Source organism: Panthera uncia, chromosome C2 (assembly GCF_023721935.1).
Source record: "Panthera uncia isolate 11264 chromosome C2, Puncia_PCG_1.0, whole genome shotgun sequence".
Classification (NCBI taxonomy): Eukaryota; Metazoa; Chordata; class Mammalia; order Carnivora; family Felidae; genus Panthera; species Panthera uncia.
In genome coordinates this window covers 883,390-900,470 of record NC_064810.1, presented here as the reverse complement: position 1 = coordinate 900,470, position 17,081 = coordinate 883,390, and the positions used below count along the sequence as shown (strand labels likewise).

The following is a 17,081-nucleotide window of genomic DNA, read 5'->3' as shown; positions in this document are numbered from 1 at the left end:
CCCCCTCTTCCTCCTCCTCCTCCCCCTTCCTCCCCTCCTCCTCCTCCTCCTCCCCATCCTCCTCCTCCTCCTCCTCATTGTTATTGATGTCATCACTGCTACCATTCTTACCGGCACTGCTATCCTAGTGGGTATGAAGTGGACCTCGCTGTGCATTTTCCTAGTGACTAATGAGGTGGAGCATCACGTGCTGATCTGGCCGTCTGTCCATCTTCCTTAGACACATACATACTCAAATCCTTGCACGTTAAAAAAAATGTATTTGTTGTTGAGTTGCAGGAGTTCTGTCTGTGGTCTGGATAGTAATCTCTTCTCTGATACATGATTTGCAAGATTTCCTCCTATTCTGCTGGTTGTATTCTCTCTCTCTCGTTAGTCCCCTTTCATGCACAAACGTTCTTAATTTTGGTGGAGTCCGATTTATCTGTGTTTTGTCATTGTTGCTGTGCCTTTTGGTGTTGTAATCACACCTGGGATTGCCCAATCCAATGTCATAAAGATTTTTCCCGAGGTTTTCTTCTAAGCGTTGTAGTTTTAGCACCTAAGCCTGGGTCTTTGGTCCATTTTGACTCAATGTTTGTACGTGTTGTGAGGTTCGTTCTTTGCATGTGGGCGTCCAGTTGTCCCAGCACCACATGTTGCAAAGACCATTGTTTCCCCCATTGAATTGTCATGGCATCTCTGTTTAAATACTTCCAGTGCTTTCTGATCAATTCCCACCGACTGACCTTAAGACCTAACTCAGCAGACACGGCCTCTCTGGCCGTCCAGTCAGTAACACACTGAACCTTTTCCTGCACTCATGTGTGAGTGTCATTCCAACTGAGAACGCTGTGTGCCCATATGGAAGACGCAGGTTCTTATTCAACAGTACTTTTCATGGAATTTCCTTGCATTTGGTGTTTTCCAGTTTGTTTTGTTTTGAACGTCAGTGTTCTGCACAGATAGGACCTTTGAGCTTGGAAGACAGTCACTCAGTGCTGTGGTTTATTGCCTAAAGTGGTTGCCCGATTGACTTAGAGAAAAGCAAAGACCTTGAACATAGGTTTCTAATTTTTTTTGGTGCCATGACCTCACAATTCCAAGTGTTGGATGCTGTTATAAATAAGCCTTTTAAGATGTTTATCACAATAATTCAGGGAGGTCAAAATATACACCTATGGGATAGAGTTATAACACAGCAAAGAGGATTAAGTATGAAAATAGCTACTTGTGACTGGGGATTAGATTCCCAGTTTGGGCAACCAAAGTGAATTCAGAAAGTAAAAATTCAGGAAACTTAGAGCCAGGTGAAACTGAGGCTGTCTGGAAAAACACTGGTGGTGAGGAAAGCAGGTCTGCCTGGACGAGAGTGTGTGCCCCGACGGATGAGCACACTTCCTGTGAGGCTGAAAGCCAGCAGTGCGTTTCAGCTAATGTGCAATTTCGTGAATGTTCGTAAATCAGTGTTGCGGGAGGGAGAGGGAGAGAACGGGACCAGACGTTGTCAGTGGAAGGTGGACTGTTTCGTTTACGTGCTCAAAAGCTGGTATAGTTTTACCAAATAGCTTATTTTGGACTTCTCATTTATAAAACGGAAGCCTCCTCATGTTCAGAGCTGCCTCATCGGGGGTAGATAGGGCAGTGTTCCCAGGATACGTTCTCCCGGGCGTTTCGTCCCCGTTTCTCGCACGTGCCTTCTACTTGAATGCTTAAGACACGTCTACTGCTCTGTCAAGTGCAAGAGACAGGTCTGTGGAAGCTCGGTCCTAACGGGCAAGGTCATGACTGTGCACACTCACGTGCTCGTGTTCTGTGTTTCAGGTAGGTGAGCCTCGGACGAGTCAGCCCTGCCTGTCACCAGCTCCAGCTGTGATGCTCTAAGTCACAGTAAGTCTGAGCACTTGCTGTCTATGGACCTGCTCTGACTCTTAGAGCCTGCTTATGGGGGAAGGTGAGTGACCGCAGATATGTTTCGCCTGCCCGTCTGTCAGTGTACCGGGAACGCAGGTAGCAAGGTCAGACTCGGCCTCGAGAGCCGTGAGGCGGTGCGTGTTTGACCCTCTTCGTGTAGGAACAGCTTTCCTGGCTGAGCCCTGAGGTGGAGTTTGAAGAAGCAGTCTAAGCTGAGGCAGAGCATTTGTCCATAGCTTTTTCTCTTGAATGTAGGAGGAGTGCAGGAACCCTGAGAACTATGTTCCCCTAAGTGTTCCCTGCTTTGACCCCTCCCGGCCCTCCTGCCACCACTCTGTAAAGAAGGCCGGGTGGGGACTCTAAAGAGCTGGGTCTGTTGTCACTTTGTTTATTTGTGTCATAAACGAATGCGAGCCACGTGCCAGGCCCCCGTGCTGAGCACTGCATGCGAGCCCGGCCCTACGACGGTCCCTCCGTGTGCGAGAGCGTGCGGCACCCTGGGTGTGGGTGTGCACGGGCAGGTGTGTGTGTGACAGGGGTAGGGGCATGTGCGCACGGGTGCAGGAGCGCACGGGTACGCACGTGTGTGTGCGTGTAGGAGCGCGTAGGCGGCGTGGGGGCGTGGGTGGGTGTGCATGTGTGCAGAGCGGGTGTGCATGTAGACAGGAGCGTAGGGGTGTGTGCACAGGTGCGAGAGCATGTGTGCTCTGTGCCCCTGTGTACTCCAGCACCCTGAGGTCCAGGTACTCTCAGACCGGCCTTACGGGTTCTGAGCCTGCAGGACGGGCTTTCTCCGGCCTCAGATCGAGGCCTCGGGTTCCTTCCATGGCGCACGTGCCTTGGTCATCCCCAAGCCGGTTGTAGTTTATTCATCCGTGTGTTGATGTTACACGGGCTTTGCCGAGGCCTCGAGGATACATTCCAGTGTGCTTTACTGACCCAGAGACACAGAGGTGGCCATCGAAAATCTTTAAGCTGTGTGATTTATTAATCCAGATTCACGACACAAACATTATATAGGCTCTGAGTTAACGTACCTCCCAGGTGGCTGTCAAAGAAACACGAGCGTTTTGTGAATGTCACAACTTAATAGTAAGGGACACTGAGCTCTTCACCGACTTTCCGAATGTTTTCATTGTTCTCGGTACCAGCTTCTCTCTGCCCTGCCCACATGTTGTCTGTCTGAATTTGTTTGTTTTTTAATTGCAGCTCAGCATTTTAATCTCGTGACCCAATTCTGTAAGCCTGTGTCCTGTGTCGTTTTGCTCTTCTCTTTCATGCTTCCCACTGAGGATGGTTAAGACCATTTAACCTTCCAGGTGTCCGGTCGGGCTGAATGTCAGTGACTGGTCACAGTGGACTTGAACTCTGCTGGATTTGGATGCGAGCCGGATGAGAAACCTCCTTTGTCACAATTGGTGTGTCCCGGGCTGTGGCCAAGAGCGAGGCCAGTTATGTAAACTAGAGCCAGGGCCGACCGGGGTTCTGTGGAGGACAGGCCAATAGCAGCACCAGGCTCTCACCAAAGCTGGGAGCCGGGGGGGCCCCCACAGGGCTGTCTGCCTCCTTTCCAGCTCGTGCGGATGGGCCCTGCCCTCTGCCTGGCCATGCTTGCCACCGACCCGTGTGCTAGATGGTCTGGACCTCTGACCCCATGTCAGGCACGGGCCGTGGCTGCAGACGCAGCAGGTGGAATCCATTAAAACAGAAAACACATGGCCATCCGGGAGGTGACTGGCCACTGAGCCCAACGCGTCCCAGTGAACCCGAACCCGCGGGGTGCCCACGGCTGGCCGACGCCAGGGAGATGTGGTGCGAGCAGGGGGGTCTCAACCCTCAACCCCCGTCCCATTTGCCACGTGCCCTCCACACGGAAACTGCCCGAGGTCACATCCTCACTTCTGCCCCTGGCAGCCGGGGTGCCCCTGTCCCTTGGTTTCTCTGGACCTCTAGGCTGGACCCCCTCTTCTCCTCTGTGGCCCCCACACCCTCAGCTCCTTCTCTGTGGCTGGTGACCCTGGTCCTTTGTGTCCCTCCTTCGTACCGCTTCCTTTCCATCCGGGCTCTCTCCGCTTCCTACGCACACCAGACAGGCACGCCCCTTGGCAGTTTGCCTGCTCATGACGACCACCCACCTCTCTGTGCCCCGGACGGAACAGCTGGCCTGGCCGTCACCACTTGCTCACCGTGCACCAGACCTGCCTGGCAAGGTCCAAGGCCTGACCCCGGCCGACCCCCAGCCAGCGTTCAGTCCCTACCCCCACCCCGGCTCTCAGCGGCACTTGACCCCGTCGGCCGCCCGGTGGGCAAGAGCCTGTTTTGATGGCCTGAGCCTTGTGACCGGGAGCAAGCCGCGTGTGACCGTGCTGCTCTTTCCCGTCCGTCAGGGAGTAAGGACAGTCCTGGACGGGGACCTGCTGAAAGGCGGGAATTAGCCAGCGGCGCCAGATACGCAGCAAGGGCCGTGCTGGCTTTCAGCACCCTCCTCGCTTGGCCGCAAGCGGTTGACATCCCCGGGACTCCGTGCTCCTTGGGGCCCTGATGACAGAGCCCGCCTGGGGTGGGGGGGGTGGGGTGGAGCACAGGAATGGTCCCTGTCACGGCCGGCTTGCCACTTCGTGCCTAGCTTCAAGCACATGTGTCCTTCCACCCGGGAATTACATCTGTAACTGTGTTTTCCAAGGAAATACGAGAGGGGCAGAAAGAGGTCCACCCGAAGATTATTGTGAGGACATTCTTTAGTACGACAGCTCACAACCTGGGAATACAGGCATTGCGGACTGGTTACCCTCTTCTACATACAAGTGTGTAAGATGTTATGCGTGATAAGAATAGTGAGAATACCACGGGAGTATGATCGCGGTTATGTAGATTTAAATATATTGACATAAAAATATTTCATATGTAATGTTAAATGAGAAAAACAGGATGAATGTGGGTGGTTTGGTCCTATTTTTGTAAAAATACAGTGGCGCACACGTACTAGAGAAAAGTCTGACTAGGCGGACCTCGAAGTGTCCCACCATCAGGTGGTCTCCCTGAGTCATGATATTACAGGTGATTTTTTGCAGAAATGCATTTTCTATCTTTGTCTGTAGTGAGCATCCGATATTTGTGCCGCCTTTAAGTTTCTTCCCCGTGCTGTACAATCAGGCTGACCTTGGTCAGTAGGACCCGCAGGCCTCCACTTCCCGTGCCCCTGTGTGGCTTGGAGAGCCCCCCGCCTGTCTTCATAGCCAGCGGTTCCTCCCTGCATCTGTGTTTTTATCACGTGTCCGCATCTGATTTTACGTGAGGTGGTGAGTTACGGCGATAAGTACAAGGTGGACCGAGGGTGGCTTTCTCCTGCTCGGTGCCCGTTCGGGCGGGTGGACGGACGACCAGCCACCTCTCGCAGGCCGAGTCAGCCGTCCTGCCGGTGCCGCCCACACCGGAGCCCGCCGTCGGGATGGCTCTCCGGGACACGCAGCGCTCACGCATTTCCAAGCTTATGCGTGCGGCTGGCTTTTCAGGCCTGGACCCGGCAGCTCCAGGTGACAAAGAAAAAAAATGGGGAAAGGAGAGAATCGGCGGTTGGCGCCGCCTCGGGCACCTCATCGTGCAGCTCCGGGACCCAGTGTGTGTGTGTGTGTGTGTGTGTGTGTCGGCGGGACCGGCTCCGTGCGGGGCCGAAAGCAGCGGACGGCTGAGAGCGGCAGCGACAGCTCAGGGCCCGGGAGCTGCATTTCCATCACTGCGGCCCCGCCCACGCCTTCCTCCCGGAGCGGCTGCCGAGGTCCGTGGCCTGCAGGCGCGCACACTTGTGCACTGGCCCCTGTGTGGGGAAGGAGTCATTGAAATGACAGCACATCAGTGCCGGGTGCACCCCTCCAACGGAGTGAGGGGAGTTGGGCGAAAGTAGGTCACATGTGCCCGGTCCCATGTCACGAGGTTTCCAACCTGAGGCCAATGGGATTTGTAGCCTCCTTTGGTGAGGACAAAACCCGCTCTGGTTTTTCTCCTTTAGCATTTCATCTTCTCTAGACGAGGAGAGTGGCCATCTGTCTGATAGCTGCATCCGGCCGGCCCCTCTCGACCTCCCAGAGCCGCTTTGTTCTGAGGTAAGGCGTGCTGGGGCCCGGGGAGGCCACTGTGGCCGGGAGAACAGGCCGTGTGTCAAGTAGCGGGGCACGCACAGGTCGCCGGGAGGTGTTAGGAGGGCCTGCTGTGGCCGGTCCAGCGCTTTCCCTGGGACGGACAAAGTGGAACCGGTGTCCTATCTGCAGTCATTCCAGACATCCGGGCGACGGTACTCACTTTAGGTTCCTTTTTAAAACCCGGGCTCCTCTGTAGGGATCAAGGTCAACTGTTCATAATGTTAAAGTGTCACCATGTAGAAAGACGGATGGTGGGATTTTACAGCCCTCGGTGACTCTGGGGCCAGGTGTAGGACTAGGGCTCCCGCGCGCATGCTGGCCGCCCCGCGGTCTCGGGCCCCGCACTCTCAGTGCGGCCAGCACCTTTGCGTGCGGACTTCAGCCTCCGCGCTGAGCAAGTGAGCTGCTGGCTTCCGTCAGTGCGAAAGCACCGTGGAATCCACGTATCAGAACCAGGTTAATCCGTGTATGCCTTCCGTGTACGGACAACATGTGCTTTTAGAGCTCATTACTTACGTTGAGAGATGGCATCATTCTCTTGTGTGTGGGAGCTCAGCGTGTGAGTCCTTCGTGAGAAAGCAGATGTGCAATGTGTAATAGTTTCAACGTGTTTGTAAAGCTAACAGGAGTTTTAGGGCTTACAAACGACGAACAGTTCTTAGCTGTCCTGTAAATGAGCTGAAATACCCGGTAGCTCAGGATCCTTCTGACGGGCATGTTGTGGCAGGTCATGAGTGGGCTCTAAAGTGTTTGTGGTGTCTGTGCAGCGGGCTGACCTCTGGAGCCATAGACAAAGACACACTCCTCTTCAGGTTTGCTGGAGGAAGATGCTTCCAGAATAGACTTTCAGAAGCAAAGTCATGATGGTATTTGATTTGAGGATGTTCTGCAGGAGAAAAGCTTTTTACCTTTCTGAGATAAAATATTTAAAACTTGTATTTTAAGTAGCTTGCCAGGACACGTGGGCGCGTGGCTAAGCATACAGAAGTGTGGATTATGAGTTACTCTACCGTTAGAGGTAAAAACGCCAGTTGTACCCAGGGTGACAAGAGAAGCTTTTCCCTTCGTGAAAGTAGTTCTTCAGCGTAGGATGATACCCATTTCCTCTCACCCACAGCCTTCGAACAACTGTCCTGTAATATTTCTAAAAAGCTCTCTCTTATCCATTTTGCAGTCTTGAAGAAAGAGAAAGTTTTCTGCTTTTTCATTAAGATAGGGCAGAAATTTTCAAAAGTTTTTTAAGAATTTTTTTAACATTTGTTTATTTTTGAGAGGGAGAGACAGACAGACAGAGCACAAGCAGAGAAGGAGCAGAGAGAGGAGGAGACACAGAATCTGAAGCAGGCCCCAGGCTCCGAGCTGTCAACACAGAGCCCAATGCAGGGCTTAAACCCACGAACCGTGAGATCATGACCGGACCCAGAGTCGGGCGCTTAACCATCTGAGCCACCCAGGCGCCCCTCCAAAGTTCTTACTATCTGTGATTATAAATGCTTCCTTTATGCCTGGGGAAAGCCCCATGCACATTGGTACCCTGTTTTAACAGCCTCGTTTTTCCTGTCCTGCTGGTGTGCCTTCCCATGATGAGGGGTCGTGCGCGCATGGTCATCTTGGGTGGGAGCCAGACTAAGAGGCGTGAGGGTGACGAGCGTGTATGTCACGTTAATGAAATTATAAAATCATACCTCCCCTCCCCAGTTTATCGCCTTCAGGAAAAAATGAGAACTATCTCTAGAAATAAAACCAACATTCTGACTAATGTTATGGGATGTTTATTTTCCCTTACTTACCGGAGGGGGAGATGATTGTTTTTCCAGAAATAACGTAAATATAACAACGCAGAAGCGACAAGGCTGTGTGTGTCCCTTTGTACTTCTCAGAAGAGCGTCCTAACGCAAAGCAGTAAGGTGTGGCGCTCCAGATCCGTCCACGCGGTCCCGCACTGGACATGCCCTTCTCTCTCCCGCCCACCTGGGAGGAAAACATACAGTGGGCAAGGGGACGTCTGCCCAGCACACTCGGCGCCTTGGCCTTCCTTCATGCGGGAACGGCAAGGGCCGCGCTGGCGTTGGGCCTGGCTGGCCTGCAGTGCTTGGTCTGCCCGGGACACGTCCCGTGTCTGTGAGGGCCCGGCTCCACCTAGGGAGGCAGAAATCCACCCGTCGAGCACAGAAGCCTCAGGGAAGATTTGGAGTCCCGCGTGCCCCACAGCTAGAGGCTGTGGAAAGACATCTCCATTCTGGCTGAGGTGGGGGCTTCGGAGGTCAGGGCACTGAGGACCAGCAGGCCTCCAGAGCGGTCCGTGGGCAGAGCCCGTGTGTGTGTGTGGCGTGCCTGCGGGGGGGAAGCCCTGGGTTTCCTTCTCCCAGAGCATCGGCTGCGTTATTTTAATGAACAGTGCAGTGCAGTCAGTGGTTGTCGGAGAAGGTCCTGGACCGTCATCACCTTCACCTAAGAACTCTCTGGAGACTCAGGTTCTTAGCCACGCCTTGCCCCGGCCATCTGTCCAGACCCCAGGTGAGCCCAGGCTGCGATTTACCAAACCTTCCAGCAATGCAGACATCCATGTGGGCGTGAGAGCCACTGGTACCAGTGAATGTGTGGACAGTGGTCACGTGGCACGACCGGTACAGTGAGTGACCCGTGGACGCGGCCAGGTCGGAGGGTGAGAGTGTCCTAGCCGAGCGCCTGGGCTCCAGAGCTCAGGGGTCTCGTGATCTGTCAAGTCAGACAGGAGCCAGGCCCGCCTGTGGGGAGCCCCTCGGTACAGCTTCCTGTCCTGTGTGGCGTGCACCCCTGGTGTGCAGGTCAGTACTGTGCTGAGGTCTCACGGGGCCTGTCCTGTCCGTGCCTCTGCCATGCGGCAAGACCCCACTGCCAAGCAGAAGCCTCGGCACACCCTCGCCTGCTGGCTGGCCGGGCGACCCCGGGAGCCGTCACGGCCAGCTTCTCCAGGGGTGTGGCCCGAGGCGGGGGATGAGCTCCAGAGACACTGAGGATGGCCAGCTCGTGAGCCAGCCGTGCACATCCACCGCCCCCCCCCCCGCCTGGGGCCCCCCCCCAGAGCAGGCAGCCCCCCTACCAAAGTGTGGAGGCGAAGGGGCATCATTAAAAACATCCAAAAGAACCCAAAAGTGGAAACGGGAAACCCGTCTGTATGAAAACATACTCCCGGGTGCAGGTAGTGAGCCTGTCAGACACGAACAGGTGGGCGGGGACACAGCCAGAGGGAGGGGGCTCGTTCTGTTCTGCTTTCATGAAAGTGGCATTTGAATCGATGGATGGATGGACTGGTCAATAAATCGCGTTGGGTTAGGTATTTATTCTAAAAATACACCACTTTTGGACTTGACGTTACACCGACACCAGTGTGTTTGAGAGGGCCTAAGAAGCCAAAGGGAACAAAACCAGGAAGGTCGAGTTTTTTAAAGTCTCTTTCAGGCCGGGCACCTTCGGCAAAACACACATCCCGCCGCCGCAAGCGTAGGGGGCGCGCTCACGTGGCACCCGCACACGCCTGGCCTGCAGGGGGACAGGAGCAGCCCGGTAGAAAGCCACAGATGTGACAGGGACCACTCGGGATGGGGGCCGCAGCCGCAGAGAGATACCTGTGTGCTTCTGAAGAAACACAGCCCGGGAGCGCGGCGAGCGTCCGCGATGACGGGCAGGGCAGCCCGCAGGAGGGTGGCGTGCCGGCGTCTATGCAGACAGACGACGCCTTCCTCCGGGAGTCTGTCACCGCAGACGTGTGTGCGGTGTTTGTCAGGGAGGAAAGGGCCCTGGGCGCCCGTGGCCAGGACGGTGGGCACTGCGTAGACATGAAAGGGAGGCGTCGTCCCACGTGGAGGCCTGTCGGGTGCCGGGCGAGGTCTGAGGCAGCCCCATGCACGCCCCCAAGCAGGGCCCGTGTCCCTGCACCGACTTGTCCCTCAGCCCCAAACCGGAGAAGGGCCAGCACGAGTGCCCACGTTGGCCCCTGGCGTCCTGGGGAGAACCCGACTGTGGCTTTCAACAGTGCAGACGGGTCTTGGGGATGTTGTTCTGTGTGAGCAAAGCCGCCCACAGAGCGTGGGGTCCCTGTGGGCTCGAAGAACAGTGAAGGCGCCGTGTGGACGGCAGCCAGTGGTGCCGGGTGGGCTGGTGAGGGCTGCAGGGCGCGGCCAGAGGCGCCTCTCCTCAGGTCTGGAACGTTCCATGCTGTGAAGTGGTGGTCACGTGGGTAGGTGTGTGTGTGTGAAAAGCAACGCGTGCACTTACGATTGGTGCATTTTCATACCTGTGAGTTACACCTGCATTTAAAAATCAGTCACAGAGCACACACGGTGTGACATTTACGCAAAACAGAAGGTAGTGTGTGTCTGGAAATGCTAAGGAAAGGGTCCTTCGGTGGGCAGGGCGTTCAGGGTCACTCTGTCCCCTCTGTCTGCTTGTGTCGGAGCCCGAGGGGCCCTGCTCTATCACACCCACTCACACCCCGGCCCACCAGCTCTGCTGGCATTTGTTGCCTCTTGATTTCGTCCTTTTTACTGGTTCTGAAAAGGATGCTGCTGCTGTTACAGTCAAATCTTTGAGAAGTCAGTGGCCCAGGTGACCGGGAGATGTATATCTGTGACTTTCTGAGCCCCTGCCTCAGGCCGGGTTGGAGGAGGGAGGGGGCGGGGCCGGGGGACACTCCCGCTGACCCGTCCCCTGGCTGTGTCCACGGCATCTGCCTCCGGAACGGCCACCTGGCTGGGTTCCAGACGCACGATGAAGCACCCGCCTGGTGTCTGGGCATCGCCAGAGCCCCCCATCCCCTTTCTGTGACCCCTGTGTGTGCAAAGACCCGGCCCACGATGGGACGCCTCGGCTGAGCCAGGAGGAAGCCTGGAGCAGCGTGTCCTCACTTGAGCCTGGGCTCCTGCCTCAGGTGTGTCCTGCCAGGAGACCCACGGGTGCCGGGTCAGCTCTGGCAGCTCACCGGGAACCTCTCCATTAAATGTCAGGCTCTGTTAGAGTCCCTGGAAGACAAAGCTCACGTGACACAGACTTGGCTCCCTCGGCAGCCCACTCTGGTTGCTCTGTTGGGTCTGCCTGTGCTGTGTCTGTGCACGGAGCTGTAAATCCAGCTTTGTGTTTGGGCAGGTGGGACCACCAAGGTGAGAGGCCGCACGTGACCATGTCTTTCTCTGACACGCCCTGAAATGAAAGCTGGGGTGCTTGGGGGGCTTAGTTGGTTGAGCATCTGACTCTTGATTTCAGCTCAGGTCATGATCTCACTGTTCCTGAGTTCGAGCCCCGTGTCGGGCTCTGTGCTGACAGCACAGAGCCTGCTTGGGATTCTGTCTCCCCCTCTCTCTGCCCCTCCCCCATGTGTGTGTGTGTGTGTGTGTGTGTGTGTGTGTGTGTGTGTGTATGTATGCGTGCACACAGGCGGCTGCAGGTTTGCGGGATTAAGGGGCCATCAGGGATTGAAATCCAGGGGATTAAGGCTCATCAGTAGCATCAGCCAGGGGGAGGGATGCCCACGGTCACTGCCTCGGGAAGCTTGTGGCCTCGCTGCCCCCACCCCCATCCTGCTGCTCAGGCTACCCCCGGCCCCTGCACACGGCCAAGACCACTCAGGTGCCCAGGGGGCATTTTCAGCTCCTCCACCCACAGGGGGAGTCTGGCAGAGGGAGGGGACCCCCCCAGGGGCAGCCCTCTGTAGGCCTCTGCAGCGTGGGACACGTTTACAAGTGCAGACCCCTCAGCACAGCGAGGGGTTCGTGGGGGCAGGCCTCCCACTGGCACCACCTTGCTGTCCCCTGATCCATCCCACTCCTCCCTTGGGCTCCCAGGACACTGGGCAGGCCGCCTCCGTGGGCAGGCAGCTCCCCCAGCAGGGGATGTGGGAGGGGGCTCCAGCGGCCAGACCACAGTGTGAGCCTGTGTGCCCCCCAGAGCCTGTCCCCGGCCGCCTGTGCCCTGAATCCGCAGCTGGACCTTTCACACGCGTCCTCGGCACCCCTGCCTCCCGGGGTTCATCAAAGACGCTCTCGGGTCAGCTGTACTAGGTTCAGCTTCCAACTCACAGTCTCTGTAGGTTTTCAGTCTGGTTTTCTGTACGTTTTAGTCATCCTTTAAACTTGAGTTTTCTGGTCTAAAAATTTAGTTTTCTAACTAAGTTCCCTTTCTCCCCCTGAACTTATTTTTGTTTAATTTTTAGTTCTCTGGTGCTGCCTCCTGTGTCTGTGTCGAGCTTGTCTGCTTTTAGCTCCTGTGTTGCCCATTTTCTCTTACCTCGTTTTTATTCCTGTAGACTTTTACCACGAGTGTTGTCTTCGGCGTTTCCTCTTTTCCCCCAAGTTTCTTTCCCTTCGTTTGAGAAGACTCTTAATGGTTTTAGTTGCTTTCACTTATATCTTTTTTTAAAAAATTACGGTATTTTATTTTTAGCAGGTGCCCTTTCTCAGCATCATAATGATGTTATTAAAATATTAAGACATTGAAAGAGATTATCTAATTTTAGCTAATTTTCCAACATAGTTGAGAGCAATCAGTGGTTTTGCCTGTGCTGCCGGATGGATCCTCTTTTTTTTTTTTTTTTAATATTTTTATTTATTTTTGAGAGAGACAGGTCACGAGCAGGGAAGGGGCAGAGAAAGAGGGAGACACGGAGTCCAGAGCAGGGTCCAGGCTCTGAGCTGTCGGCACAGAGCCTGTTGCGGGGCTTGAATCCACTAACCGTGAGATCATGACCTGAGCCGAAGTCGGACGCTTAACCGCCTAAGCCACCCAGGTGCCCCTGGATGGATCCTCTAACAACTTCCATCCGTGCATCCAGGAGACCTGCCAGCATGGCCGCGGGGGGCTCGGGGCTGGCGCAGGGGAGCCGGTGCCCACCCGGGCCTCATGAACGCACTGCCTGCTTCACGGGGCAGCCACGCCAGGACCGGCTGGGCCCGGAAAAGCCGTGAGCTGGCCGGATGCTGCTGAGCCCTGCGGTGACCAGGCCGGGCCACCAGGCCCCGGGCCTCCTGCTGCACATGGCACGGTGGGCCAGGCTGCCTCTGGCTGCCGGCGCATCCACACCCGCCCTGTGACCGTGGACACGTCGCTCGAAGCCTCTGGCCTTGTGTCCCATCTGCGTGCCATACAGTTGGCGATTCTGTTAGTGGTGCTGTTCCATCTCTGTGCCCGCGAGCTCTCTTATTCTGGAGGCTGAGGCGACCTAGGTCCTTTGGGGGAAGAGCAGCCAGCCCTCACCATAAGGAGGACCCTGCACCTGTGCACCCCGGGAAGACTCCTGCCGTGGAAAGGGGCCCCGGACAGCTCGAGGCAGAGCTGGTGCCCTGGACCGGGCTGGGCACCTGCTTGTCTCTCAGGGCCCCCTCAGGTAAGAAGATCCCCCTCTCCATGGGGCCAAGGCTGCAGAGGTGGCTCTGAGCTCCCCCTCTGAGGTTTGCTCCTGTGGCCCGTACAGGTGCTTCCCCCACCCTTCCTGCCAGCTCGGTCTGCCTCACCCCTGCATCCCAGGACACTGCTTTGGAGCGGGCGAGGGGTCCCTGACCCCAACCAGGATCAGAAGGATGAGGGGCGGCCGCCACCGCACCTGACCCTTTGGGGCCACTTGTGACCTGTCCTCATGTTGGGACTCTGGGAGACAGCGATTCCCAGGACCGGCTCCCGTCCCCAGAGCCTGGGACCTGACAGAAGAGAGGATGGTCCTCACTGCACTTTTTCTTTTGTTGTTTTTATCTGACATTCATCCCTCCCAGATTCTCGCGGTTCTTGGTATGAATTGCCACTTTGTTGTAATAAAGGCGGGAATTAAGAGCTCCATGGCCTGCCTCCTCCCCAGTAAAAAACGGTCATGAAAACGCAGATTGGAGTTTCTAGGGATGAATGACCTTTACCTTCCCTGAGCTGCTGCCCCTGTCCCTGCGTCCCCTGGTCCTGGCGGCTCTGGAACTTTACTGATGGCCTTTCCGGCACCTGCTGAGAAACAGGCCTGGAGGAGGACGCCCTTGGGGTCGGGGTTGCCTGCTTCCCACTGTGAGCTGCAGGCTCCTCCCTTGACCCCCGACGACCGCCGACCCGCCCTGGGAAACAGAGATGCGCCTTCCCTGCAAGGCTGTGGGCAGGGCTGTGCCCGGCCCTGAAGATGCCAGGAGTGTCGGGTGTGCTTTTAACTGTTTGTGCCGTTCCTCCGCGAATTTATTCTGTGAACAGAATTCCTGATAGTAAGTTACACACATCCCAAGAATAAATCTCATTAAGGTGGTACGTGTTACCAGTCTTTGTATGTTTCTGGTTCTGTCTGTTAACATTTGATCAGAACATTAGTTAGAACCTCTGGCTGACCAGATGCGTGTGGCCGGCCCCCCGGGTGGGACCAGCTTCTATGCTTCCGGTGGGGGGTGTGAGTGTGGGGGGCAGTGGCCCAGCCCCCCGGCGGTCTCATGCTCACCATCTCTTGGAATTAGGGTTTGAGTTGTGTTGTGTGAGTTCCTGCCGTGCCGGTGCCGCACCGTGACTGCAATCTGTACTTGGCTCGTGACCGATGGCACCCATTGCCGTCTGATGTTGTTGTGAGCCACTTGGGACGTGCCCGATTTTCCGTGAGCGGTTCGGAAGTGTTTTCTGGATGGGAGCCTTGAGTGGTTAAATGAATTGCAAATATCTTCTCCCCCATCGTGGGCCCCTCTTCTCTCTCCTGTCTGTTGACAAACTGATTCTGACGTGGCCCATCCTGTCAGCCTTTGTTTACCTGCTTGAGCTCTTCGTGTCTCTTAAGCCTTCTGTCCTTCTCCACACTCACACAGCTGGTGTCCTGTGTGGTCTCATTGAGGGACGCAGCCCCTGGAGTTTATCTGTCGACAGGGCGTGTGTACTAGGGGGACTGTGCTCTGCTCCCTGAGAGTCCAGACTCTGCTGTGTCTCCCGTGCCCCTGCCACCCGGGCTAAATTGCTCTTTCTTGTAAATAGGACTTCTCATTTTGTTATTTTTCTTAAGGAAAGTTGTAGCTGCTCTTGGCCTGATGAATTTTTCACACATTTCAAAACCAGCTTGTCTATAGAATTGAATCTGCAGATCGATTTGGGGAGAATTAACATTAACATTAAGTAATGAGTGTTTGAGCCTATGGGCATGGTATATTTTCTGATTCTCGGGTTTTCTTTAATATCTGTTAATAATACTTTATAGATTCTACACAGATGATTCACACACCTTTTGTTAGATGTATCCCAACTGATTTTTTTTTTTTTTTTATGTTCTTGTAAATCGTATCTTTTTTTAGAAAATTCATTTCTGGGCGCCTGGGTGGCTCTGTCGGTCGAGTGTCCGATTTCAGCTTAGGTCACGATCTCGTGGTTCATGAGTTCAAGCCCCGCATCCAGCTCACCGCTGTCAGCGTGGAGCCACTTCACGTGTCCCCCTCTCTGCCCCTCCCCCGCTTGTTCCCTCTCTCTCTCTCTCTCTCTCTCACTCTCTCTTACTCAGAAATAAATAAAACATTAAAAAAAGGAAAAAAATGCCCCCAGCCACTTCAGGGCATCCCCACCCCTGTGCTATTCCCCACACCTGGCTTCTCGTGATGTCCCAGTGGGACATCACTACAGACACCTCAGTAATCAGGTCAGGCATCATGTTGCCATCCTTGAGAGTCTGTGGGGTCAGTACGCTTAGCTCTGTCCCTGCTGTTGTCCAGTGGACTGAGTCACAGGACGTCAGGAAGCGGGGTCGTTCCTCGACTGGCGCCTGGAGAGTGCTGAGCCGTCAAGCCGCTCAAGAGGGGGGGCTCCATGTGTTTCTGCCATTGTCTCCAGCTGCTCCGGGCCCGATTTGCCCAGGCCCGCTTCTCCCTGCGGTCTGAGACATCTGCCAGCAGCGGGCCAGGTGACATCCCTGATCACGGCAAGGGCAGGAGGGAGGGACGTGCAGTGGAAGCGTGGGACCGTTCCCCAGCTTCTCTGGCTTCACGTCTCATGGACCCTGAAGCCATAAGGAGCTGTCCTTTCTATCCACAAGAGGAACCTTTGGATCCCTGACCTATGTGGAACGTACACCTGAGGGGTGAGGTAGGGGTCGAATGTCGATCTTCAACCTTTTGGCTGGCCGGCTGGCCCAGTCTGTCCTCTGGCTTCTTCATCACACTGAGAGGCACTCAAGGACCGTGCGCCCTCGTCCCGCCCCGGGCACCGGGCAGCGGCAAGAACTGGGAGTCTGGTGGAATGGCCGGTTGCCGTAGGCCTCCCACTGTGGCCAGAGGGTCTGTGGGAAGAGAAGACGGGTGCTAGATGTGCAGAGAAGCCAGGGCTCTGTCAGCCGTGGCCCCGGGGGGTCAAGTTCACACACAGCTCCGCGCTGCGGGGCGGGTGGGATGTCAGAGACAGGACCAGACACGGGTCTCAGGGAGTCCTGCCCTGTCCTCACGGCAAAGATGTCATTAATCTTGGAATACGTAGTTGGCAACGGGAACATTTGTACAAGATACTCTGAGGTGGGCCGTACCCCGGGTCCCGGGCACTGTCCTCCAAGGTAGGCCTGAGACGTCTCGCCATCCCTGGATGAAGCCCACACGTTGCCGAAAGAGAAAAGCTTTGCGTGATTCTAGACGTGAGGCCGATGCGCCGTGGCCGCTCGAGCGGGGAGAGAAGGCGAGCAGGCTCCCCAGCCCCATCACCTTTGTCTCTCTAGACGCCCGAGTGACGAGCCAGCAGGCCACGTAGAATGTTCACTGATGTCAGGGTTGCATAAGCCCTGGACGTCTTTCCAGTGTTAACCGGGACTGGCAAGAGAGTTGCATTCCAGAGACCTCCCCTCCCTACATGGCCTCGAGGACTAACGTGCGTTGTGAGTCTCTCGAGGAGCCGAAAGCAGCTAATAGGCTCTGTCGGTTTCTGCCGTCCTGGCCGCCTGCAGCCCAACGGGGCGCTGAGCTGTTAAACTCGATACATCGAGTCTGCGCTCGCCCCCGAGGCCCCTTCCAGACAGCTGAGGCCCTGGGTGCAGCCCCGGACCACGCACCGCCGACCGGCCTGCCTGGCACACACCACAGCCGTGTGGCCTCAGCGGGCGGGCGGCTC

At 55.8% G+C, this 17,081-nt stretch overlaps 1 protein-coding gene across 19 annotated transcripts in view; it reads left to right on the top strand.

Moving 5' to 3' along the window:
- The window catches only part of PCBP3 (poly(rC) binding protein 3), a 266,704-nt gene that overhangs the window by 197,675 nt on the left and 51,948 nt on the right, over positions 1-17,081 (top strand). For 17 of the 19 annotated variants that reach the window (XM_049627691.1, XM_049627695.1, XM_049627704.1 and 14 more), the window contains one exon: positions 1,804-1,933. The exons of the other annotated variants lie outside the window; for them this stretch is intronic. Coding sequence is in view for 1 of the 17 variants with exons in the window: in XM_049627695.1 (XP_049483652.1) it covers positions 1,924-1,933 (10 nt within the window). In the remaining 16 variants the exon portion in view is untranslated. The remainder of the gene's footprint in view (positions 1-1,803; positions 1,934-17,081) is intronic. 19 annotated transcript variants of the gene reach the window in all.